Source organism: Heteronotia binoei, chromosome 9, assembly GCF_032191835.1.
Source record: "Heteronotia binoei isolate CCM8104 ecotype False Entrance Well chromosome 9, APGP_CSIRO_Hbin_v1, whole genome shotgun sequence".
In the NCBI taxonomy this organism is placed as follows: domain Eukaryota; kingdom Metazoa; phylum Chordata; class Lepidosauria; order Squamata; family Gekkonidae; genus Heteronotia; species Heteronotia binoei.
In genome coordinates, this window is record NC_083231.1 from 108,461,845 (window position 1) to 108,488,911 (window position 27,067).

The 27,067-nt window shown below is 47.5% G+C and overlaps 1 protein-coding gene and 1 non-coding gene across 2 annotated transcripts in view; both read right to left on the reverse strand.

Moving 5' to 3' along the window:
* FRAS1 (Fraser extracellular matrix complex subunit 1) overlaps positions 1-27,067 on the reverse strand; it is a 523,356-nt gene that overhangs the window by 319,424 nt on the left and 176,865 nt on the right. Inside the window, 2 exon segments of the mRNA XM_060247149.1 lie at positions 1,861-1,953; positions 5,118-5,225. Coding sequence (XP_060103132.1) covers positions 1,861-1,953; positions 5,118-5,225 — 201 coding nt within the window.
* TRNAT-UGU (transfer RNA threonine (anticodon UGU)) lies at positions 9,671-9,737 on the reverse strand. The gene has a single exon. It is a non-coding gene; the product is annotated as a tRNA-Thr (tRNA).

Here is a 27,067-nt window from a genome sequence, read left to right on the forward strand (position 1 = left end):
AGGCGACTGTAAACTGATAGGTACCCCATGGTTATCCCCACTTGATATTTAGTGGTGTAGTGCCTCTGAACATGGAGGTTCCATCAAGTGTTTTTTTAATGTCAACTCTCAGTTATGGACAGATGGGAGGGAAGAAGGCACAGTATACCCCAATCTCGTCAGAACTTGGAAGCTGAGCAGGGTCTGTACCTGAATAGGAGACCACCAAGGAAGACTCTGCAGAAGAAGGCAATGGCTGTGATCACACACCCTAAACAATGCACTTTTAAATCGCTTCCTATGCACTTTCCAACTGGAGTTTGCCAGTTCACACAATAAAGTCCAGTTGGAAAGTGGACTGAAAGTGCACGACTTAGTGTGTGTGGAACAGCCAATGACCAACCACCTCTGCTTCTCGCTTGCCTTGCCTTTACAGCTCCTTGCTCACACATACACGGACAAGATGGTGACTCATAAAGAACTGCAGAGTGAGCAGGAACATTTGGAACCTCCCTCCCACCCCCCAGGTATTCTTCTCCAGGAGGGTTCCAAATGACCCCATTTTTGTTCTGGGTGTGTGCTACTTTTATGCCATTTATACAACACTTTTACACAATCAGCACGAAAGCAGCATTAAGAGCGGTGTGCACCATCCTCAACATCCACTGGAGTTACTTTGTGACCAACACTGAAGTCCTCAAGCGGGCGGAGGTTACCAGCATTGAGGCACTGCTGTTGAAGACGCAGCTGCGCTGGGCAGGGCATATTTCTAGGATGGAAAACCACCGCCTTCCCAAGATTGCCCTGTATGGCGAACTCTCCACTGGCCATCGAAATAGAGGGGCACCAAAGAAGAGGTACAAGGACTCCTTGAAGAAATCCCTTAGCACCTGTCACATCAACCATCACCAGTGGTCTGACCTAGCCTCAGATCGCAAAGCATGGAGGCACACCATCCACCAGGCTGTCTCTTCCTTTGAGAACGCACGCATAGCTGGTCTTGAGGACAAAAGGAGATTGAGGAAGAATCGCACTGCTACAGGACCAACCCTAAATCAGACTTTTCCCTGCAGCCGCTGTGGCCGGACCTGCCTGTCCCACATTGGTCTTGTCAGCCACCAGCGAGCCTGCAGCAAACGTGGACTATTGCACCCTTCTTAAATCTTCGTTCGCGAAGCCAAGCCGAGAGAGAGAGAGAGCATTTGAACAGAACAAATTCAATAAGAGGAAACAGAAGACAGTGCAAAAATAATTCAAGGGTCTGATTCACACAAGGGGAAAGCAAAAACGAAACAGGTATGTGAGTTGAAACAAGAAGACTGCAGAGTTTGGATAGCATGCACCCTGGTCTCCAGCCCTCTTTTCTACAAGCAACGAAGAAATAACGAACAAGGGGGAGGAAATGATTAATCCGTTCCAAACCATCTCGCAGTGAACGGGCTCCTGCAGACGTCTACGTGAAGATTCTTCCAGCAAAAATGCCTGACCCAGTTGGCAGCGAAAACCCACCAGCAGTTCCCTTTGCATCTTTGGGTATCTGCCCAAAAGTTAATTTGCAGCAATAACTTTGCTTTAGGTCATCTGCGAAGAGGCGTAAGGCTTCTCTGACCTAGTTCTCTAAACACAAGAACTCGACAAAATCTGAGTCAGGCAGGGAATTTAGTTGAGCAGATCACTGCAACGCTCTGCAGGTATGAAGAAGGGGCAGCCGTCAAACAAGCTGATTTCTCTTGGTCTGGCATAGCAGCCAAACAACCGGATCGCGTGTTCACAACAGGAGGTACTCTGAGCATCCCTCCGCAGAGACTAAACAGCACCTCATCAGGTAGTCCACAAGGCTGTGCCGAGAACAAAGCAACCCCAGCCGAAAGAGGTCCTTACCCCATAGATTTGTCCTTGGCGCTCGCAAAATCCTTCTCTTTGCGAAACACACCTTGGGCAGCAAGTGTTGGGAGCGACTTGGAGCACTTCCCCCTAAGTAGGAAAAAAAAGTTGTTCAGTGAGCATTGCAGACTTTAATTGCAGCCATGCATTCTGGCACTATCATTGCACTATAGCAAGGGTCCCCAACTCCCGGCTCGTGGCCTGTTAGCAACCAGGCCGCAGAGCGAGGCAGAGGTGCTGCGCCACCCCTTTAGGGACGGACAAAAGAAGCAAGGGAGGCAGCCTTGGAACAGGGCAGAGCAGCCCTGCCACCCCTTCCACCCAAACAAAAGAGGCAGCACGGCCTCACTCCGAAGCACTACCTCTTTCATCCATCTGGGCCCCAGGCGGGCGGAAGGAGCAGTAGGATCTTCGCCTACCCCTCATTTAAAGACCCCATGGGAGGCAGGGATGGGGTGTGGGCAGGGGGGCAGCCTGGGACAGCAAAAACTGCAGCAAACCCCCCCACCACCACCCACCTACTCCATGGAAAAATTGTCTTCCACGAAACCAGTCCCTGGTGCCAAAAAGATAAGGAGCCACTGCTATATAGCAATCAGACACTACCAGACTGGCTCGTCCAATAAGCGAGTCGTGAATTAGAGCTACATCATCAGGATAACACAATATCCGCTGATAATGCGAAATGCCTGGATGTAAAGTTCTTGAGCGTTCCACCCGGTTCCTCAACATTCTGACTTGAGAAACAGAACCCAGGATAAATCTACAGACCGGGGGTGGCCCAACTGTGGCTCGGGAGCCACGTGTGGCTCTTTCACACATATTGTATGGCTCTCGAAGCCCCCACTGCCCCATTAGCCGGCTTGGAGAAGGCATTTCTCTCTTTAAATCACTTCTCCGAGCCAAGCCATCTGGCAGCTTGGAGAATGCGTTTAAAGTTAAAGTTGCTTTCTTTCCACCTTACCTTCCCCATCTATTTGCCTTTCTTCCTTCCTCTCCTCAAACATCTGCTATTTATTCTATGTGGCTCTTACTTTAAACAAGTTTGGCCACCGCTGCTACAGACATAGGAGGTAGAGCGGTTAGTGTCAACTCTACACCATCACAGTAAGGCAGCAACCACTTGAAGGCACTTTCCACCACCAGGGGAGCGTTTGGTCATCATCAGCTGTACTTCCCAGTGGACTTGGATCTGTGATGCATGTGTATGGCTTTAAACTGATTCTGCAAAAACTAGTTTCTGCTTCTGCTGGAAGGCTTATATGGGAACGGTCTCCCTTTGTTGAGCCAGTTTGGTGTAGTGGTTAAGTGCACGGACTCGTATCTGGGAGAACCGGGTTTGATTCCCCACTCCTCCACTTACAGCTGCTAGCATGGCCTTGGCTCAGCCATAGCTCTGGCAGAGGTTGTCCTTGAAAGGGCAGCTACTGTGAGAGCCCTCTCCAGCCCCACCCACCTCACAGGGTGTCTGTTGGGGAGGGGGTTGATAAAGGAGATTGTGAGCCGCTCTGAGACTCTTCAGAGTGGAGGGCGGGATATAAATCCAATATCATCTTCTTCTGTTTGATGCTGAGCTTGTAGGCTCTCAATATATATTAGCGTTCTCCATTTGCAAGAATTGCCTCCCAGTTAGATGCCATGAAGATACTTGTTGCTGTTTTTTATTATTACATTTTTAAAAATTATTCAAAAATGGAGTACAGCAAAAAAACCTTTCACAAAATCATAATATAAACTTTCAACAACCAGAAATTTAAAATTGTGAAAAGTTCTTGTAAACAGCACTATGAGGGATTATATTGTTTTCTGAAAGTTATTGCAAAAGAGGGTACCAGATAATGGAAAATTTAATATGATGGCATTAGTGAGTTGTGTCATGCTGTCCACTAACTTAGCCATAACAAAATGATCCCAGACTTCTTTAGACCAGAGCTCTATGCTAGGAGCTTTAGGGTTTTTCCAAAATACTGCCACTGTCAACTGGCTGACTGCGATAAATGTACGGATGGTTTCCACTTTATCTTTCTGCAGTTGTAAATCTGGCCAATATGTCAATAGAAATGATTCTGGGAGAAACAGTAAATCTATCCCTGTGATATATAAAATCAAAGAATGAACCCAGCCCCAAAATGATTCAGTCGCCAGGCGCTCACACCGACAACGTATATAGGAACTAGGGGCATTATATCCCTTCCAGCAGAGAGCTGCGGTAGACTTAAAAATATGAGAAAGCCATTTCAGCATAAAATACCACCTTGTATACCACTGGAAACCTTGCATTTCAACTGAATACACTTTGGAACAGTTGTTTAAAGATCCCCAAAATTGGTTTTCTTCCACCTGCCATCACAATCAAGCCTTCAAGCCTTTTGGGAAGAATCTGAACAACTCTGGGTAGCCTGGAGCACTATTTTATATAATTTAGATATCAGCCCCTAGGACTCTGAATCGATATGTTTCGATAGAGTTTCAAAGGCCGTTAGGGTTTTCTAAAATTTCCCAATTTAAATAGATGGTCCAATGTTGTTTTAACTTGCAAGTATTGCAACCACTGAATCTCTATCTCGTATTGACATTCAAGGGATTGTTTGTCCAAAATTTTACCTTTATTTATATGATCACAGAGTTGGAAGGGATCCCAGGGTCATCTAGTCCAACCTCCCGCACAATGCAGGAACTTCACAAATACCTCCCCCTAAGTTCACAGGATCAGCATTGCTGTCAATGGCCATCCAGCCTCTGTTTAAAATCCTCCAAGGAAGGAGAGCCCACCACCTCCCGAGGGAGCCTGTTCCACTGACGAACCGCTCTAATGGTCAGGAAGTTCTTCCTAAGGTTGAGCCGGAAATTCTTCTGATTTAATTTCAACCCACTGGTTCTGGTCCTGCCTTCTGGGGCCACAGAAAACAATTCCACACCTGTTGTTGAACCTATAAGACTCAGCTATGCATAGGCTATGGAGCAGGAATGAAAGGTGACCTGGAATCAGGGTAGAAAAGCTCACCTCCACCCACCACACCTCAAAGGATGCCACAGGATGCTCCAGTCGTTGATCCCTTCTCTGTTCATTGCAAGTGATCTAGCTAATCCAGTGTCCTGTCCCTAAGACTAGGACATGGGAAAGGCAATGGCATTGCAGCAGATGTTTTACAAACAATTAAAAAGAGATGTCAGTGTAAGCCAATCATTCCAAACGCGTCCCACCACGGTACAGGCAACGCAATTCCAGCTTGGACGTCCTCCCATCGCCTCACCTTCTGAAAGTCACACCGAGGGTTTTCGCAAACAACAGCCTTGCAGATGACAATGTTGCCATGGCAACTGCACTCTCGGCACGAGTCCGGCTTCCAAACGCTGTTGTTCTGCAAATGAGAAATAAGCTCTGAATTAAAATTGTATTAAAAATATGTTAACACGGCACGCAATTACGGGACAGCAGCAACTTCAAACGAATTAACAGCAGCCTCATGTTCGAGAGGCAAAACTTGGCAAATGAGGTCTATCTGCTACACGCTGATTACTACCGTGGTGCTAATAAGACCAAAGCGATTTATTTCATACTTCCAAAACATGTAATCAAAAGACTTGCGATGAAAAGCAATCAATTCTAGCAGCAAAATAATTGATCCACCTAAATCCCAGTAGCTACAATCTGATTAGCGCTCCTCTTCCATTTTGCCCTGGCAGCTATCAGCAGATGCGGGCTGGGAATTCTAACAGATTCCGAAAGGATTTTTAGATGGTCCATTCATACTAAAGTTAACTGGGAGGTAAATATTAAAGTTAACTGGGAGCACTGGAAGGTAAACTGAACTGCTTCTAAGACCAGAGCCAAAAATGATTGGGGCTCTTTTGGTAATGAAGGAAAGGGGGTTTTCACGGATCAAGGACTTAAACTGATTGAACAAGGAACAGTTCTTTATCTTTAATAAAATTAAAAGAAAACAGTTGTGGGCTTGGTTTTTTCGTATGATTGCCTGCAGAAACAAAAAGCAAGTTTACGTTCATATGAATTAGCTACAGCGGAACCCCAAAAGTCTTACTTTAGTTTCTGTTATTGTTGAAAAGACACCTCAAGTTCTTCAGAGTGCCTTCCGGAAACATTATTTGTTTTCCAACCAAGACTTAAGACACTTAAAGGAGCGTTAAAGGCTCCAAAAGATGATTTCTAAGAGATAGCTCACATCCCTCTCTGGTGGCTGGGGCGGGGTTCCTGGTAACCCCAGGTACCAGGGCCTTTTTTGTAGCAGGAACTCATTTGCATATTAGGCCATACACCTCTGATGTAGCCAATCCTTCAAGACCTTACTGAAGGCCCTGTACTAAGAGCCCTGTCAGCTCCAGGAGGATTGGCAACATCAGGGGTGTGTGGCCTAATATGCAAAGGAGTTCCTGCTATTAAAAAAGCCCTTGTGGTAAGCCTGCTACCAACACTTAAGGTCCAGAGAACTGTGCAGAGTTCCTTATATGCTCTCTGTAAGCTCCCCACTGTCCTCATCAAGAATCCCAGAGACCGAGCAGATGTCTTATGGAAGCTACATAAAAGACTCTGTATGAGCTGTAGTTTAGCCCAATCCAGGAACTTTCCTGAGCTTGTCTGATGGAGCTCAGGGACAGTACAGTTTCCTTACTCTCAAAGCCTGGAAGATTTGAGCTGTTCTCCATGTCTTCACTCCAGGACACCATCATTCTCTGAGACTTTACAAACCATCCTTTGACAACTTTACTGTTGTGGGTCAGCCAGGGCTCAGCAATAGCAAGGACTCCTCAGGAGAAGAGGAGTCCTGTGTAGCCAACCTTGAGTTAACAAGAGAAACCGACCAGCAGGGAAATGAGCTGCAGGTATGTCAGGATTCACAGCCAACAGCTGGTGCAGAGCCACCAACACCCGCCAGCCCTGATTCGGCAGGTGAACCTCAGTTGGCTGTTTCCAGCACACCAGTATCTGACATTCTTAGAGTGCTATAGCACATTTAAGACCAACCAAGTTTTATTCAGAATGTAAGCTTTCATATGCATGCATAATTCATCAGACAATGAAATGGGGAACAGTGAGCAATGCTACATATAGTTTATGGGCAGTGGTTAAGAATGCAAAGTTAGAATCCAATGGCAAAATAGCGAAATTAACAAATTGAAAAAATGCTTGGTCTGAATAGCATTTGCATGGGAAAACAACAAAGGCAGCAACATGCCACAATTGAAGAATGATGGTGAGAGTGTCACAAGGCAATAAATGCAGTCTGCTAACTGTTCTAGTGTTCCTCCAGCCTGGGTTAAACTGAGAACAGGTGACCTCTGAGAAAAACATGTTCTCAGTTTAACCCAGACAGAGGAGGAGGAGGAAGAGATTAGATTTATACCCCACCCTTCACCACCCAAAGGAGTCTCAGAGTGCCTTACAATCTCCTTTCGCTTCCCCTCCCATAACAGACACCCTGTGAAGTAGGTAGAGCTGAGAGAGCTCTGAGAGAAACTGCTCTTGAGAGGAACATCTCTGAGAGAACCTGTGACTGACTCAAGGTCACCTCTCAGCAGGTGCATGTGAAGGAGTAGGGAATCAAACCCAGTTCTCCCAGACAAGAGTCTGTGCACTTAACTACTATACCACACTGGCTTTCCCAGGTTCAATCCACAGCATCTCCAGTTAAAAAGACCAGGTAATAGGTGATCTGAAAGGCCTCAGCCTGAGATCCTGGAAAGCTGCTGGCAGTCTGAATAGTCCCACCTGGACCTACTCACTTAGTGGGCTGCCATGAAAGGTACTGGTGGGCACTTTGGCACCCATAGGCACCACATCGGTGACCCTGACTCAGGGTATGTAAAAAGTAAAGGACACAGAGGGGGCATTAGAGAGCCAGTGTGTAGTGGTTAAGTGTGTGGACTCTTATCTGGGAGAACTGGGTTTGATTTCCCACTCTTCCATTTGCAGCTGCTGGATTGGCCTTGTGTCAGCCATAGCTCTCGCAGGAGTTGTCCTTGAAAGGGCAGCTGTTGTGAGAGCCCTCTCAACCCCACTCACCTCACAGGGTGTCTGTTGTGGAGGGAGAAGATATAGGAGATTGTAAGCCGCTTTGAGTCTCTGATTCAGAGAGAAGGGCGGGGTATAAATCTTAAGTCTTCTTCTTCTTCATTGGCACAAGTGTATTCCCTCCCCCCACACACACCTGCACATGATTTTCCGGCTCAATAGCACAGGGTCTAACCAAATGCAAAATGTACACATGTCCTTGTAGTTGAGGCAGGACTCAAGAGCAGTCTTCCTGATCAGAAGAAGGAAGTCCATTCACATCCATTCTATACATGTGTAAAGAGCTGGCACTCACACGACAGCCCACTTTGCTTCTATATCCATTTATTTATATGCGTCTTAAGAACCTAAAAGCATGAATCCTGCTGGATCAGATCAGAGGTCCACCTATTGTGAACATATGAAGCTGCCTTCTACTGAATCAGACCCTCGATCCATCAGTCAGTATTGTCTACTCAGACTGGCAGCGGCTCTTCAGGGTCTCAAGCTGAGGTTTTTCATGCCTACTTGCCTGGACCCTTTTTAGTTGGAGATGCCGGGGATTGAACCTGGGACCTTCTGCTTACCAGCATCCTGTCTCCCACAGTGGCCAACCAGTTCCTCTGGAGGGCCAGCAACAGGGCATAGAGGCCAAGGCCTTCCTCTGATAAGAATCTAAGAAGAGCCCTGCTGGATCACACCAATGGCCCACTGAGTCCAGCATCCTGTCTCACACAGTGGCCAGCCAGCTTTTCTGGAGGGCCAACAACAGGGCATAGAGGCCGAGACCTTCCCTTGATGTTGCCTCCTGGCTCTGGGACTCAGAGGTTTATTACCCCTCTATGTGAGGATCCCTTCAGTCCTAAACATATAAGAAGGGCTCTACAGGAGCAGACCACTGGTTCATCTAGACCAGCATCCTGTCTCACACAGTGACCAACCAGTTCCTCTGGAGGTCCAACAACAATGCACAGTGTCGTGTATGTGAACTGCAATGTGTATATGCAATGGTGTTCCTGCCTGGCTCACTGGAGCCTGTAGGGCTGAGTATGGGGGTCTTGGGAACAATGGGCAGTAGGATCCAAATCCCTGCTGCCCTGGTCCAATCACGGGCTCCCTGCTGGTTTGAATGATCCAATGGCTTGCTTGCATGGGAACTCTGAAGTATATACAGTTGGCCCCGTTGGCTACAGTTCTCCAGTCTTCAAGCGGAGCCTTATAGTATGCTGTACAGAAATAAAGAAGATATGATCACTTCCACCTTGCCTCTTCCTTGTGTTGAACCCACTATATTATGCACAGAGACCAAGGCCTTCCCTTGATGCTGCCTCTTGTCACTGGCACTGAGAGGTTTAATGCCTCTGAATAAGGTTGCCAGCTCCAGGTTGGGAAATTCCAGGAGGTTTTGTGGGTGGAGCCTAGAGAGGGTGGGATTTGGGAAGGAAGGAGATCAGCCGAGTATAATGCCATAGGCTCCACCCTCTAAAGCAGCCATTTTCCTCGTGGGAACTGGTCTCTGAAATCCCAGGAGATCTCCAAGAGCCAGATGGAGGTTGGCAACCTCGCCTTTGACTATGAAGGATCCTTGTTTTAAGAGGCTGGGGAGAGGTGAAAATGAAAATTGCAGGGTGAGGTGGAGGGTTTTCTTCTTAAGAGATTGAACATGAACATATGAAGCTGCCTTATACTGAATCAGACCCTTGGTCCATCAAAGTCAGTACTGTCTACTCAGACTGGCAGCGGCTCTCCAGGGTCTCAAGCTGAGGTTTTTCACACCTATGTGCCTGGACCCTTTTTTGGAGATGCCAGGGATTAAACCTGGGACCTTCTGCTTACAAAGCGGATGCTCTACCACTGAGCCACCGTCCCTCCCCCCATTGAGAGCATAATTTCATTTAAAATGACATATTGGACACTGTCTTTTTTTCCTTTTACTGCGGTTAACCCAAATCTTTGTAATGCATTTTTACTCAGTTCTTTGGCTGTGTTCCCACCAATATGCCATACCAATCAAAAACTGACTTCCTTTCACCCTTGGTGCCAGCTCTGCTAACTGTGGAGAGGTGCTCTCTGTGACCCCCTCATCCCATTTTGGCTCACATTGAAGTACAGCTATAAGAAGAACCCCAGCTCCTTCAGTCCCCAGCGGAAGAGCAAATGGAATCCAGTCTGCTCTAATAAAGCTGATGACAGTGTTAAACCTAAGTAGAGCCAAAGATCGGGCATAAATTCACAGCCCTGATGTGCGAGACAGAAATGACACCGGGGAGAGACGGTCATTTTTAGTCCAATAACATAACTGGCCCACCACGCCGACGCAGAACTAGTAACAGGGGGTATTCGGAGAAAAATGTCTTTCTTGGGTAGATTTATTGTACGGTCGTTGAATCAGTCCAGGCCAAGTTATATAGGTGTCAAGCTCTGCTTGACGACTTGTGCTGTATTTAATTCCATTTCTGCTCCTTGCGAAAATGCACACACGCGCACACACACAACCAAGCTGCACTGTGTCAGACACAGCTTCCCCCCCCCCCAAGACACCTGGCGCCACAGAGAGATCCAGGGCCCCGCATATCCACCCCTTTTGCGAGACTGACGTTTCACATTTGCACAGGGATTAGCCGCCTGATCTAGCTGTTGATTTCGCTCATTTCCTTACTCATCCACATTGAGAGAGGAAGGCCATCTGAGACGGAGAGAGGAAGGCATAGGGAGGCTTTAGAACAAGAGTAGCCAAACTTTCTTAACATAAGAGCCGCAGAGAATAAACGTCAGATGTTGGGAGGGAGGAGAAGAAGACGACTGCAGATTTATACCCCGCCCTTCTCTCTGAATCAGAGACTCAGAGCGGCTTACAATCTCCTGCATCTTCTTCCCCCACAACAGACACCCTGTGAGGTGGATGCGGCTGAGAGGGCTCTCACAGCAGCTGCCCTTTCAAGGCCAACTCCTGCAAGAGCTATGGCTAACCCAAGGTGTAGTTTATCAGCAGCCAGACGCGACATGCGCAGAGGCGACTGGGTGGTCCCAGGCGCCTCCAGCGCGGGGCGCGAAATCCCCCGCCAATCACCAGCTGTGGCGGGAAGTTTAACAAGTCAGGATTGGCCTGACCTGTCCAGTAGGCTGTACCGGGGACTGTACATAAGCGGGACCCGGCCCGCGTGTTCCCTCTCTTGCAACGTGCTCCTAATAAAGAATGTTGCCCTACACGCGTCTCCAGACCGAGTACGTTACACAAGGCCATTCCATCAGCTGCAAGTGGAGGAGTGGGGAATCAAACCCAGTTCTCCCAGATAAGAGTCTGCACACTTATCCACCACACCAAATTGGCTCTCTGGAGGGAGGGAGGGAGGGAGGAAAACAAATAAATGGGGGAGAGAGGAGGAAACGGTAGAAGGAAAGCAACTAAGTGCCTTCTCCAAGCTGGCCAATGGGGCAGTGGGGGCTTTGAGAGCCACCCAATGTGTGTGAAAGAGCCACATGTGGCTCTAGGGTTGCCAAGTCCAATTCAAGAAATATCTGGGGACTTTGGGGGTGGAGCCAGGAGACTTTGGGGGTGGAGCCAGGAGACATTGGGGTGGAGCCAAGATCAAGGCTGTGACAAGCATAATTGAACTCCAAAGGGAGTTCTGGCCATCACATTTAAAGAGACGGCACACCTTTTCAATGCCTCCCTTCCATATGAAATAATGGATAGGGGCACCTTCTTTTGGGGCCCACAGAATTGGACCCCCTGGTCCAATTTTTTGAAACTTGGGGGGTATTTTGGGGAGAGGCACTAGATGCTATACTGAAAATTCGGTGCCTCTACCCCAAAAAACAGCCCCCCCCAGAGCCCCAGATACCTGCAGATCAATTTCCCATGATTTTCTATGGGAATAAATCTCCATAGGGAATAATAGAGTTCCCAGAAGACATTTCCCTCCCCTCCCCCCGCTTTCTGACGACCCTGAAGCGGGGGGAGGGCCTCCAAACCGGGGGATCCCCTGCCCCCACCTGGGGATTGGCAACCCTATGTGGCTCCCAACTTGCCATTTGGCCACCCTTGCTTTAGAAGGAACTACAGACTGCAACAGATCTTGGAGGCTCAACAGGGCCGGTCCTGTTTAGTACTTGGATGGAAGACCGCCACGGAAGTCCAGGGTTGCTAGGCAGAGGCCAAGCTACAGCAAACCACCCCTGAAAGTTTCTTGCCTTGAGAACCCTTCAGGGTCACCGTAGGTCAGTGTAGAGGTGCAGAGGCAGTGTGGGGTAGTGGTTAAGAGCAGTGGCCTCTAATCTGGAGAAACGGGTTTGATTCCCCCCTCCTTCTCCACCACAGGAAGCTTGCTGAGTGACCTTGGGCCAGTCACAATTCTCTCCAAACTCTCTCCGCCCCACCTACCTCACAGGGTGCCTGTTGTGAGGAGAGGAAGGGAAGGCTCTGAGACTCCTTTGGGTAGTAGAGGGGAGCATAAAAAAAACCTTCTCTTCTACTTTCCACCACCACCAACGGCAAATAGCGATGAGGAGAACAGCCCATGAGTCCACAGGTTAGGAGACACCAGGGCTTTTTTTTAGCAGGAACACAGTTCCGGTTGGCTTGGCATCAGGCCTAATATGCAAATGAGTTCCTGCTGGGCTTTTCCTTTTTAAAGGCCCTGCGCAAAACGCGGGTGGTGTTGGGGTGAGTGGCCTAATATGCAAATGAATTCCTGCTGGGCTTTTTCTGCGGGGGGGGGAGAGAAACCCTGGGGGACATCATTTTGCCAAGTTTGGTAAAACACGCTGAGCGCTTGGCTGTGCTGGACTTCAAAGGCTCAGCTGGCAGCGAGACAGTTCGTATTTGGTTGAGGAGAAATTGGATTCAAAGAGGGACCTAAAACAGAACAGGATCCAGTAAAGACTGAATCGAGGCAGAGATCTAAACCTGAAGCACGAGTCCCAAATCAGCGCTTTGAAAGGATTCCACAGTCACAACCCAAATCGGGCGTCATGCCCATGAAGGATTAGAAGGGCAGAAACAAGCAAACAGGCACTACACTGATGCCATAACATCCCTCTGGCGTGAACTCAGAAGTGACATCATCACATTGGTGCGACGCTCTAGGATTTTACCATAGTGTTTGGGGGGGAATCCTAGAGCATCATGCTGACGTGGTGACATTGCTTTGGAACAGGGCCGGTCTAGGCTTTCTGGCGTCCTAGTCAAATCACCCACTAGCGCCCCCCCCCATTATTAAAAAATATAGAGAAACTGAAGAGCGCCAAACTTGAAACTTTTCACATTTTTAATTTACTGATTTTTAACTTTCTTTTTTTTTTTTTAAAAATGTGATGTTATAAAAAAAAATTGTGAGAATACGTGCTTGCCGGCCATGTCGGGAAGGAGGGTGGCAGGATGGGATGAGGTGGGAGGCCAAGTCACACATCGGGGAGAGGGGGCGGGGTGGCTTGGCTTTGTTGAGGGCAGCTTGGTGATGGGAGAGGACAAGGGGACAGTGGTCAGGAGCCAGAGTCATGCGTCAGGGAGGGGGCGCCCAGTGGCGTGCCCTAGGCAAGGTGGCGCCCTAGGCGACTGCCTACTTTGCCTACTCCCACGCACCGGCCCTGCTTTGGAAGCGATGTTGCCTAGTCGGTGCAATGCCAATTCCTCCACCCACCCACCCGTTTCCCCACCACCATCACTGTACCTAGTTGCAACAGACAACCACAGCTCCTGGGTGGGAAGACCTGACCTCTATATCTCCACAAGGACAGGAGCTACTCGTTATTTTAAAAAATGATATCGGTGACATGTATCACCACTGCTGCAGCAAAATGGGTAGCACAGACTAAACCGACTGCCGAGTAGCAGCAACGCATATGGGAACACTTTATGTCATGTCTAAACTTTCTAGCACTGTGGTTTTATCTTCTGCAGACAAATACGAAGCGCAATTTATATCTATTTGGTTACCTATAGTAGAATATTCAGCAGTATGTGAAGTAATTCCACGTAACCCTTTGTATGCACAAATGTTATACTTGTAAGTACCACTGAGGTCCTATAGGAGTATAGTTTAATTGTTTCTGCTGCTATGTCTAATTGACATGCTGCATCCTTACCTATTTGCATGTATGTTTAATTACTAATTATCAATTTAAAAAATTAAAATTCAGAAAAATCGAAAGCCAGGAATACGGAGAACTTGCCTGATCTATAATTGCAATGTTATATTGACCTATTGATATGTTGTGCTTTTAAAAAAAAATGCAGCCATGGTATCGATAGATCAGTAAACGCACATGCAAAGAATAAAAAGAGGGTGCCACGATGCCAGCGATGACAACAGCGCCCTTTCTTGAAAATCCTGACTATTCAAGGCATGCGCAGAAAAAAATAAACTGAAGCCACAACTGTGACAAGGCAGAGGAAGGGCCGATATACAGAAGAACCGTGCCCAAATCAATTCCAGCGCTTGAGGATCGACTGCCAAGAAAAACAAGAGTAAAGCAAGCATGCAGTAAAGCCGTAAAGAGTCTGTGGCATCACATCAGAAAAGAACGTGGTTCTTCCTAGAGAGACTCATAGGAGGACTGGACCAATCAGAGGCAAGGACACAATCCGATACGTGGGCATATGTTTGAAGGTATTAAGTTTGTCATTCGTTGTTGGATCCATGAGAGAATTAACTGGCTGCAGAGCCAAGAACCTCGAGGGATTCCCTACTGTGGAACAAAAACGTTTCCATATTCTGAGAAAGCATGACTAGTCATATTGGACATGTGAATTTTCCAACAGCTGTCTTCTCTCCCCCTACCCATCTCTCCTTTCACGGGCTTTATGAAAGCATTCATTCAGCGTGTAACTAGACGCTTGCTCTTAATCGCACGAAAGAATCTGAAATTTGCGCATCTGTTTTAGGATGTCTCTCTTTCCCTGGATAACTGCAAGGGAAAGTAGTTAACAGTCCTTCATAGAGATGAAAAAGACCTTCTCTGATTTATGGTTCAGTAGTGATTAATTTCAGCGTATACTGTTTGCGGTTGTATAATTTGTGTGCCATAGGTTTTACACTGAACAAATGTCTTGGTCCATTTTGGGTCCAAGTTGCTACAGTAAACCTGAAAATAGCTGACGTTCGCCAAAAGCAAAAATGATTAGGGAACGTATACCAGGATGTGAGGACTAAATTCATATCTGATCTCTCCCTAGAAGCTAAAATGAATGATCTGAGGCCATCGTATTTCGGTCACATCATGGGAAGACTCACTAGGATTGCCAAGTCCAATACAAGAAATATCTGGGAATTTTGGAGGTGGAGCCAGGAGCCATTGCGGGCGGAGCCAGGATACATTGGGGTGGAGCCAAGAGCAAGGTTGTGACAAGCATAACTGAACTCCAAAGGACGTTCTGGCCATCACATTTAAAGGGGCCACACACCTTTTACATGCCTTCCTTCCACTGGAAATAACGAAGAACAGGGGCACCTTCTTTGAGGGCTCATAGAATTGGACTCCCTGGTCCAATCTTTTTGAAAATTGGAGGGTGCTATGCTGCAAAAAACAGCCCCCCCCAAAAAGCCCTAGATACTCATGGATCAATTCTCCATTAAACCCTATGGGAATCAGTCTCCATAGGGAATAATGAGGTGCCCAGCAGACATTTCCCTTCTCCCCACCCCCACCGGCTTTCTGATGAAGCGGGGGGGGCCCTCCAAACCAGGGGATCCCCTGCCCCACCTGGGGATTGGCAGCTCTAAGACGCACTAGAAAATACAGCAATGCTAAGAAAAGGTGAAGGCAGCAGGACAAGAGGACTTTCAATCGAATGAATTAAGGGAGACACGGCCTTCAGGTTGCAAAATATGAACAAGGCCGTTAGGACATTTTGGAAGTCAATTCATAGGGTCACTGTACATTGGAAGGAACACATACAACACAATAATAACACATACACACACAAAGATTGTCTTTGACTGATTGTCATGACGCCCACTGGTACGGAAACTGGCCTGATCCAACATGGCTTCTCTTATGTTCTTATCATACAGGATGGGCCGGAGTCCCCAGCATTCTTGCGCCTGAGGGCACGTTTGGAATTCTGACAGAGTGTGATGACAGTAGCCATCAAATGGCGACTCCGTCTATCTCTGTCATCCCCTTGTTGTACCTCCTTCCCATTCATGCGTTAGTGTTTTGTCGAATTGTTTTATACATATGCATTTTAAAATTAGTTTTAATATTCACCTCGGGGACTCTGGAACGGGGATGGAAAGGCAGTATTAGAAGGTCTTAAGCAAATAACAAATATACTTCCGAGAAAGCCAAAAGCAGATCTTAAAAGTAATATTCCTCTAATGGCATTCAGAAGGGACACTGCCTCTAAACATGAAGGTTCCCTTAAGCGGTTGTGCCCAATAGCCCCCAAGAGACAGTTGGGTATAGTGGTTAAATACATGGACACTTATCTGTGAGAGCCAGGTTTGATTTCCCCAGTCCTCTGCATACAATTACTGATGTGACTTTGGGTCAGTCATAACTCTCTCAGAGGATATTCTGGACAGAGCAGTTTCTGTCAGAGCTCTCCCAGCCTCACCTACTACCACACAGGGTGTCTGTCGTGGAGAGAGGAAGGGAAAGAAGATTGTAAAGCGCTCTGAGACTACTTTGTGTAGTGAAGGGCAGGGACTCCTCCTCTGTGTACACATGAAATCAGACCCTTGGTCCATCAAGGTCCGTATTGTCTTCTCAGACTGACAGCTGCTCTCCAGGGTCTCAGGCAGAGGTCTTTCACATCACCATTCAACTGGAGACGTCAGGGACTGAACCTGCGACCTTCTGCCTGCCAAGCAGAGCCTCTAGCGATGGAACCACAACCCCTCAACTTTGATGCAGGCTGGGAATTTATCTAATCTCCTTTTTCGAACATCTAAGCCAGGGACCATCACCAGATCTGCGACAGCAAATTTCCTAAGTTAATGATGTGTTTTTGGGCACATTATATATATATATATCCGTTCTGAAACTTCCGTTCATCATCTTCACTGGCTGATTCCGAGTTCTAATATCACAAGAGAGGGAGACAAATCTCCCTCTTTCTGCTTTCTCTGCATCAGGCTGAATTTTATAAACCCCCGTTAATACCCTCCACATTTCATCTTATGCCAAACTAAAAAACTCTCAACACTTTAGATCCAGAGGAGTAAGCCGTGTTAGTCTGTTGCTGCAATATAGTAAAGAGCTCAGTAGCACCTTTGAGACTAATGCCTATTTCCCACTAACCGTATGCCTCTCTCACGCTCCTCTTCTCTGATTTGACACTATCTGCCCCGAGGATGCAACAAGCTTCGCCTTTTTCCACACGGCAAACGGAAACTGGTTTTTAGAGGATCTTTTTTGCAGCGCGAAAGAGGCGGACCGAGAGGCAGCCTCGGGATAGCGTGTGCAAAATCCGACAGAAGCCCACCGAGAAGACGAGAGCGAGGTAAGGTTAGTGGGAAATCGGTCTAACACATTTCATTGTAGCAGAAGCTTTTGAGAAACACAGCGCTCTTCGTCAAATACGTCTGTCTCATCTGACAAATAGAGCTGTGTTTTTCAAAAGCTTAAGCTACAATAAAATTTATTAGTCTTAGGCTGGGTCCAGACCGGCATTTTAAGCTGACACCGACGGATTAAAAAATCAAGTCTAAACGCACACATCTGCCTCCTGTCTCGCTCTTGTACTTACCCCATCTTCTCGTGTCTCAGAGACATCCATCTTGCTGGACATCTGAACACGGGAGCATGCAAGTGAGGCGGACTGGTGGTGTGAAGCTGCCAATTTGCTCTAGGCACTCACTGGTATTTTATTTTTTTAAAAAAATGCCCAGAACCATATGCACATGAGCAATACTCCCCTCTAAGCTGTGGAGCCTTGTTAGCAAAAATTCTACTTTGTGAGCTACCGGCATTAAAGTTGTGAGCTACTGTATGAATTAGTTTGCTCTGGGGCCATCCTTCCTGAGTTAAGACAAAAATGTGTGAGCCAGAGCCTAAAAAACTGTGCACTAGCTCTACGGTCGCCAATCCCCAGGTGGTCACTATAACGTCGGTTGTGCTGTCTTAATCCCCCAGTTTGGAGGCTCTCCCCCCCACTTCAGGGTCATCAGAAAGCAGGAGAGGGGAGAGAAATGGCTGCTGGGCACTCCATTATTTCCTATAGAGACCGATGCCCATAGGGTATAATGAAGAATTGATCCACGGGTATCTGGGGCTCCTGGGGGCCTGTTTTTTGAAGCAGAGGCACCAAATTTTCAGCATAGTGTCCAGTGCCTCTCCCCAAAATACCTTCCATGTTTCAAAAGGATTAGACCATGGGGTCCAATTTTAGGAGCCCCAAAAGAAGGTGCCCCTATTCTTCATTATCTCCAATGGCGGGAAGGCATTTAAAAGGTGTGCAGTCACTTTAAATGTGATGGCCAGAACTCCCCTCGGAGTTCAATTATGCTTGTCAAAACCTTGCTCCTGGCTCCACCTCCAAAGTTCCCAGATATTTCTTGAACTGGACTTGGCAACCCTAGCTAGCTCACTCAGCTTAGAGGGAACACCACACATGTCCAGTTTGGTGTAGTGGTTAAGTGTGCGCCTCTTCTTTGGGAGAAACCAGTTTGATTCCCCACTCCTCCACTTGCACCTGCTGGGATGGCCTTGGGTCAGCCATAGCTCTCAAAGGAGTTGTCCTTGAAAGGGCAGCTTCTGGGAGAGCTCTCTCAGCCCCACCCACCTCACAGGGTGTCTGTTGTGGGGGAAGAAGATAAAGGAGATTCTATGCCGCTCTGAGTCTCTGATTCAGGGAGAAGGGTGTGGTATAAATCTGCAGTCTTCCTCTTCTTCTTCTTCTTCAACTAAAAATGGAGAAAAAGAAACGCAAAGGGGACGGTGCGCAACAGTCATCTGACCGTGCCAAAGCTTCTCTCACGTGGGAAACAGGAGACTCGTGCTGGAGCGTCTGATCGAGACTCCGTCACTCCATTTTGAACCGACCCGATCTAAGACGCCTCCCATGCACCTGAAGTTGCCGGTCTGGGCCCAGCCTTAAAGGTATTACTGGACTCTATACTATTTCCCAGGACTTCAGTGCTTCCTTATATGAACTTTAGGCCCTCGTCTGAGGCTCTTGGCCCCTTCACTTTCTAAACAAAGCGCCATCGTTGCTGGCAAGTTGCAACATGGTCTGCAGCCATGAGCAAAGGCTAAACCCTCTAAGCCGTGTGGGTGAGTGGTCGCTCATTAACCCCGGGAGCCCCACTCAGTGACAATCCGGAGCCACGCAGGGCCTTGAACTGCCCGTTGCCCATTTTCAGATTACGGCAATTACATTCTGCTCAGGATGTGAACTGCTTCACTGAGTAAGGGAGAAGGAATTGGAGGGAACATTGGCCCGCGTGCTTCCAAAGGGTTGTTTTCTTTCATGCAAGTACCTCTAAAATGCAAGACATTTCCTTGTCCTGAAAGAAATCACTGGGGCATGGGGGGAGAGGCAGAACTATTTTCGGCAGGCTAGCAAATGACTGGGTCCCCCTGATAAAAGTCAGGACAATCGGCAACCTGAGAATTTTCTTTGGCGAAATCTTCCTCAGCTTCTGTTGCACCGTATCAGTCACCTACGCCATGGGCTGGGAACCGGGAACACGAGGGGGAGGGGAAGAAGGTGGGGATACAAAACTGCCCTTCGAAAGAGGTGATTGCTCTTCTAGCAATGAGGAGGAAAGAGGCCAACCAACCTTTCAGTTGTATTACTACACATCAACATTGAAATCCATTTGCTTCTTCAGTGATACTTGAATGCAGTCAAACAGTCATCAAATGACAGAGCCATCCCCCAGGGCTGGTTCCAGGTGTGGGGAGCTGCGGGCAGACAGGGCCTACAGGCCCTTTGCTGCCCACCATCATTTGCCCCCTCATGCCTCCTGCAATGAACAGCCCTTTAAAGAGGCTTCAAAACGCTACACTGAGAGTTAAACCTAGCAGGCCCCCAAGCAACTGGTTGTCGTCTACTTCCTTCTCCCCCTCTCTCGCTTCCTTCTGCATCACAGCTTGCTTTGCCAGGCTTGCTCAATCGCACAGCAGAGATACAGAGGGAAGCCTCTATTTCTGCCGTAGGTTGAGGCTCCTCCCATGGGTAGGAAGGGGAGGAGGGAGAGCTTGCTTTGCCAGGTTCTCTCAATCGCTCAGCAGAGCTACTGAGCCAAGCCTCTTATCCTTCTATTGGCTGAGACTCTGCCCCCTCCTCATCCCCTGAAAAGGGAGGGAAAGAGCCAGAGTTTCCTTTGCCCAGTTCCCTTGATCCCACAGAAGAGATACAAAATCTTTAAGTGTGTTTGTCTATGTCCTTTATAGAGTTTTTATTTCCGCTACCTGGTATTACATTTTATGACACACATGGCCCGGCCCAACAAGGTCTCATTTATGTCAGATCCGGCCCTCATAACAAATGAGTTTGACGCCCCTGCTCTAACCACTATACCACAACTGCTTTGTCATTTGCACTCGCCAAACAACTCTGCATTCCTGCTTTCCACAACGGCACTCGCCAACAGCCAGCCCTTTTGTAAACCACGCAGCTGGTCGGTTGGCATCAACTTTCCACATCGCACAGCCTGCTCTGGCCGCAGGCCATGACTGGCAGGTGACAGTGGCATCTTCAACCCCGCACCCCTCTGGGGAGAACACAGACAATGAGCCACTCTAACGCAAGAGGAAATTAGCTGCCAGTTTTGTGGGGAGTGACATATTGACAAAGTATTTAGCGCGTGTTATCCACTTCAGCATTCAATGGCGCTCACAGAGACAGCAGCCGCATCTTCCCTCACCCTGCAAAAGAACGCAATTGGATGCACTTCAAGTGGCACTCTGTGCCAGAGAGAACCGAAGAAAAGCAGGTATCGGATGTCTCCGGATGAAGGATACCGGCCCCGGCTTTGTGAAGAGCCAAAGGCAGGAGACAGGGCAATTATCACGCGTGATATGATTACCAGAATCCTCGCCCTGCTCTCTTGCCAAGTGAGGAGTCTTGGCAGCCTCAAAACACACCTTCCCTTTTTCTTTTTTTTTCTTTTTTTTACATCTCTCCTCCAATCAGCTGACAACATCAGGCAACAGGCAGAATCTACCTATAATTTAAAGATCACAGAAGTGGGACAGGGAGACACATGCTTGCTGGAAGAGCAGGCCAAGAAAGAGGAAAGGGAAGTTTTTTGCCCCAAAGAAGAAGACCGCAGATTTATACCCCACCCTTCTCTCTGAATCAGAATCTCAGAGCGGCTTACAATCTCCCTTATCTTCTTCCCCCACAACAGACCCCCCCTTTGAGGTGGGAGGGGCTAAGGGAGCTCTCCCAGAAGCTGCCCTTTTCAAGGACAACCTCTGCCAGAGCTATGGTTGACCCAAGGCCATTCCAGCAACTACAAATGGACGAGTGGGGAATCAAACCCGGTTCTCCCAGATAAGAGTCCGCACACTTAACCATTACACCAAACTGGCTCTCAAAGGGAGAAATGATGGATAAAAGGAAGTACTTCTTCACTCAAAGAGTGATTAACACATGGAATTCACTGCCACAGGAAGTGGTGGTGGCTACAGCCATAGGCAGCTTCAAGAGGGGATTGGAGAAACATCTGGAGCAGAGGTCCATCAGTGCCTATTAGCCACAGCATATTGTTGGAACTCTCTGTCCAATTCCCCACTAGCCTTATGCTGCTCTCATGCTCCTCTTCTCAGCGGGGCTCCCATCGAATTTCACACTATCTGCCCCAGGGGATGTATTTTTGCTCGACAAACAGAAACTGTTTTTTTAGAGAATCTTGTTTGCTGCGCAAAAAAGGCAGAGCGAGTTGCAGCTCCGGGGCAGATTGTGCGAAATTCGGCGGAAGCTCCGCAGAGAAGAGGAGAGTGAGAGCGGCAAAGGCTAGTGGGAAATTGGTCTCTGTCTGAGGCAGTGAGGCTCTGTATTCTTGGTACTTGAAAGGGGCAACAATGGGAAGGCTTCTAGTGTCCTGGCCCCACTAGTGGATCTCCTGGTGACACCTGGGCTTTGTTTTCGTTTTGTTTTTTGGACACTGTGTGACAGAGTGTTGGATTGGATGGGCCATTGGCCTGATCCAACATGGCTTCTCTTATGTTCTTATGACAATTTTAGGGGAGCCCTTTCTGGTCATGAAAAGGGGGCATGCATGAGGGAGTCTTATAGTTCCTCGACCCATGTTCTTTGGCCCTAGTCAGAATCAGACCCTCGTGTGCTTGATTTTACAGGCGGAAGGGGGAAACATTCATTGAACTTCCAACCCCTCAAGTACTTAAACCTTAGGCTTCCCAATCTCCAGGTCCCAGCAGAAGACCCCCCAGTTTTGCAAGCCCCTCCCCCACAGCCACCATGTACCTCTAGATCTCTGGCAGGACCTGCAAACAGGTCCGGTTTTAAAATGTGTGTGTGCCTTTAAATTGGAGCAGGAAGTATTTCATGGGGAAGGGTTAGCAACAGTAGGCCTCGTCAGAGTACGGTCCCTCCATTTGTTTTGCTTTCATTTCAGAGCAAGTGAGTGTGTAAAAGACAGCAGCCTAGCCCCTGCACTTTTCAGACCTGGTTGTGGAGGCACCAGAGACAGTTAAGTGTGTGTGTGAGTATGAAAGAGAAAGCAGGGAGAGGGGAGGGAACTCTATTATTCCCTATGGAGACTTATTCTCATAGGAAATAATGGAGAATTGATCTGCGAGTATTTAGGGCTCTAGGGGGGCTGTTTTCTGAGGTAGAGGCACCAAATATGCAGCATAGCATCCAGAACCTCTCCCCAAAATAACCCCCAAGTTTCAAAAAGGTTGGACCAGGGGGTCCAATTCTATGAGCCCCAAAAGAAGGTGCCCCTGTCCATTATTTCCTATGGAAGGAAGGAATTTAAAAGATGTGAGGTCCCTTTAAATGTGATGGCCAGAACTCCCTTGAAGTTCAATTATGCTTGTCACACCCTTGCTCCTGGCTCCGCCCCAATGTCTCCTGGCTCCACCCCCAAAGTCCCCAGATATTTCTTGAATTGGACTTGGCAACCCTATTAAACCTGCAGTGTTAAAACTTACACTAGCCAAGTTTGGAGGCACTGGTGTGATGTCCCATCCCCTTGCGAAAGGCAGCAGGATAAACGTGCTCTGTGCACATGCTGTGACTGCCTGAGAGAACAGAATTCTGTAGCACAGAATCTGTTTGGGGGACACAAGAGGAAAAGGCTGCCCAGCAGAGACTGCTTCTGGCATGGCAGAGAGAGCAGATAAGTGAACGATGGCATTGATGTGGACGAACGTACAAGCAGTCACGTTCCAACACCTGGAGATTCATCTTCTGTCCTTCTTCCAAACTGCAGGGAGCCAATCATTTCAGTCTGTTCAGCTGTCTCTGAATAGCTATAGATTCAGGTGGGTAGCTGTGTTGGTCAGAAGCAGCAGAACAAAATTTGAGTCCAGTGGCACTTTTAAGACCAACAAAGTTTTATTCAATGTATAAGCTTTCATGTGCAAGCACACCTCTGTATCTGAAGAAGTGTGCATGCGCACAAAACCTTATACCTTGAATAAAACATTATTGATCTTAAAGGGACCACTGGCTGGCTGACATCCTTAAATTTAATTCTGACCATGTATGAATGCATCTGTAAGCTCGGTTTTATCTTGATTTTATCTCCAATGTTTAAATTTTTATATTCTGTGTATTTTTATCTGATTCTATTATGCCATTAAAGGTTTGGTATGGTATGGTAAAGGGACCACTGGACTCAAACTTTGCACTATCAACACATCTGTTTGCACAACTACTCTACTTTGTCACACAACGAAATGTCTTTCTTCCACTGGTAGCCCCAACACTCACACAGGCTGCACCTGCCTCCAATTTTGAAAAGCAGAAAAAAACAAAAGAAGCCGGAGAGTTTTGAGTTGAGACTTACTACATATATGTCTGAGTGTGCTTTCAGAGTTAACCTATACATTTAGCTAACCTTTCCACCTGTTTTGAATAGATGCTGCTAATTTTGCAGATGCAAAAAGCAGACACAATCTAGTCAATGTTGGAGCAGGAGGAGGAGCAGATTAGATTTATACTCTGCCCTTCATTTGGAGTCTCAAAGAGGCTTACAATCTCCTTCCCTTCCTGTCCCCACAGCAGACATCCTGTGAGGTAGGTGGGGCTGAGAGAGCTCTTCAAGAACTGTGCTTGAAACTCCCTACCTCCCTGTTCTGGTGATGGCCAAGGGAAAAGAATCAGGCCAGGCAGGCTCAGTCCATCCAGTGACACTTTGGACAGAGAGCGAGAAAGAACTGAAATCGCTGCAGCTATTTAGTGGAAGGTCTTCCAACGAACCTAGAGACTCAGCCATTCTTCAATGATGCCTTCCCCTCATGCCAGCCCTGACATACTGGGCATAGAATCCAGCATCCTGAGTCTCTCGTTTCTAATCCTTCAGGATGCAAATAGATGCTCCAAAGCCTGTAGACTAGGGGTGGCCAACAGTAGCTCTCCAGATGTTTTTTGCCTACAACGCCCGTCAGCCCCAGCTAGCATGGCCAATGGCTGGGGCTGATGGGAGTTGTAGGCAAGAAACATCTGGAGAGCAACCGTTGGCCACCCCTGCTGTAGACGATGCCAGTTGAAATCTCAGAACCAGAGAAATGGATGGCATGCATTTGTAAAAGCTGGGGATGGTGCTTCAGTGATCTCCCTGATTCTATTAAGAGAGTGAGCCAGTTTGGTGTAGTGGTTAAGTGCGCGGACTCTTATCTGGGAGAAATGGGTTTGATTCCCCACTCCTCCACTTGCAGCTGCTGGAATGGCCTTGGGTCAGTCATAGCTCTTGCAGAGCTGTCCTTGAAAGAGTGGCTTCTGTGAGAGCTCTCTCAGCCCACCCACCTCACAGAGTGTCTGTTGTGGGGCATGGAGAATAAAGAAGATTGTAAGCCGCTCTGAGACTCTAATTCAGAGAGAAGGGCAGGGTACAAATCTGTGGTCTTCTTCTTCTTCTCTTTGCCTCTCTTCAGGATTCTGAAAGCCTGAATAATGCAGTTGTTTTTTTAAAAAAACCTCAGAGTTGTTATGCAGTTGTTTTTTTAAAAAAAACCTCCGAGATATTAAGTAAATATCTGCATAATTTATACAAATGGTGGAATTCCACATTTCTGGGCACAGAATCTGCCTTGCTGGGGTGCAGAATTTTGATTTCCTTTAACAGGGTGTTATGCCCATGGCGCAGTGTTAAAGCTGCGGTAGTGCAGTCCTAAGCTCTGCTCATGACCTGAGTTCGATCTCTGGTGGAAGCTGGGTTTTCAGGTAGCCGGCTCGAGGTTGACTCAGCCTTCCATCCTTCCGAGGTTGGTAAAATGAGTGCCCAGCTTGCTGGGGGGAAAGTGTAGATGAAAGCAATGTCACCCCCAGAGTCGGAAATGACTGGTGCTTGCACAGGGGATCTTTCCTTTCCTTAACAGGGTAAATGCAAAACCCTGGACATAGTGTACTGCTAATTTTATAATTAAACATGCACACAGGGTTGGCATTCACTCTGGCAGCGGGCAGCGCACACCTCCAAAGCAGCTGTTTCTGAAAGGGGGCGGCAAAGCAAAGGAAACAGCTCATGAAAACTCCTCCTATCTGACACCCCAAATCCCCCCTATTAAAAAGTCATGAAGATTTCAGCTCATGCAAATTCACCACACAGAGCTTTTAGTACTGATGCCAAAGGAGGCTGGAGTGGGAATCATTACAAATGTCAAAAGGCAGAGCGAGTTAAGTGTTTCCGAATAAATGCATATGCATATTCCATTTGGGAAAGAATTTGAAAGCTCTCTCTCTCGTTCCTCCAAGAGGGGTGTATATCATCATTTGCATTCGATCTCTTCTATAATGAGTAATAACAATTTTATGTTACATTATTACTGCATAGTAAAACCAAGGGGCTTAACTTGGCCATAAAAATCCCAACCAAGGGTAGAACCAGGGTGGGGAAAGGAAGTCGTTCATTTCACTTCCTATGCTTGGCTTGCCAGGCTCCGCTTGGCTTAGTCAGAATGGGCCGGATCCCGCAACTGCATCCAGCCAACAGCAGCTCTTTCCTCCATCACGGTTTAATTCTACAGAACGAGAAGCTAAAACACACTGGGGTTGCAGGATTTAACACTAAGTGACCCAACTTCCCTGTAACATAAACCACCACTCAAATCTTGCCCTCTGTTTGTGCTGACCTATGCTGATCACAGAAGACAAAAGAAGAAGGGGACGGCAAAAGATGAGATGGCTGGACAGCGTTACTGATGTAGCAAACATGAATTTGAGCAGGATGGTGGAAGACAGGAGGGCCTGGCGTGGCTTTGTTCATGGGGTCACAGAGAGTCGGACTCGACTGCGCAACTTAACAACAACAACAATGCTAATCACTGATAGGGTTGTCAAGGAAGGGGAGCGCAGAGGTTTGTCTCTGCATCACGACCCTGGTGTTCCTTGGTGGTCTCCCGGCCAAATACTAGCCAGAACCGACCCTACTAGTTCTAGGTTTCAGACCTTGTACAACGCAATGAAACAGCATCTTTCAGGCTTCTCTGCAAGTTAAAGAAAGAAGCCTTCCTTGGTAAAATCAGAGCTAGAAAACTTTGTATTGTTTGCTAATTACAGAGCACAGACTTTACTAATGTGTTCAAAGACAGAGTGATCAGAAATTACATAGGGGAACCACGATGGATGGATGGATGGATGGATGGATGGATGGATGGATGGATGGATGGATGGATGGATGGATGGATGGATGGATGGATGGATGGATGGATGGATGGATGGATGGATGAATGGATGGATGAGAGACAGACAGACAGGCAGGCTAAAAATAAATTTCAGAGATAGCCCTGCTTCCCTGCACACTGTAGACAGCAAATCAAGAGCCGACCTTCAAAATGTGCCCTCCTCCCCATTCTCCTATCTCACTCTGCAGCAGATCCGCCTTACTCATTCCTTTTGTTTGCCTCAACATGGTGATCATTACACAGGCACTTGAGTTAACCAGGGTTAACACTAAGTAGCTCTCAATCAATACTACACCAAGATTACATTTGTGCTGGACCCAAGATGCATGATGTCCAAGGCAGTCCTGTATTATGCAAGCTTTTGAAAACCCGGGTACTTTTTTGAGCCAGGGAGACTTAACAATGACAGAGCTTTGCAAAGTC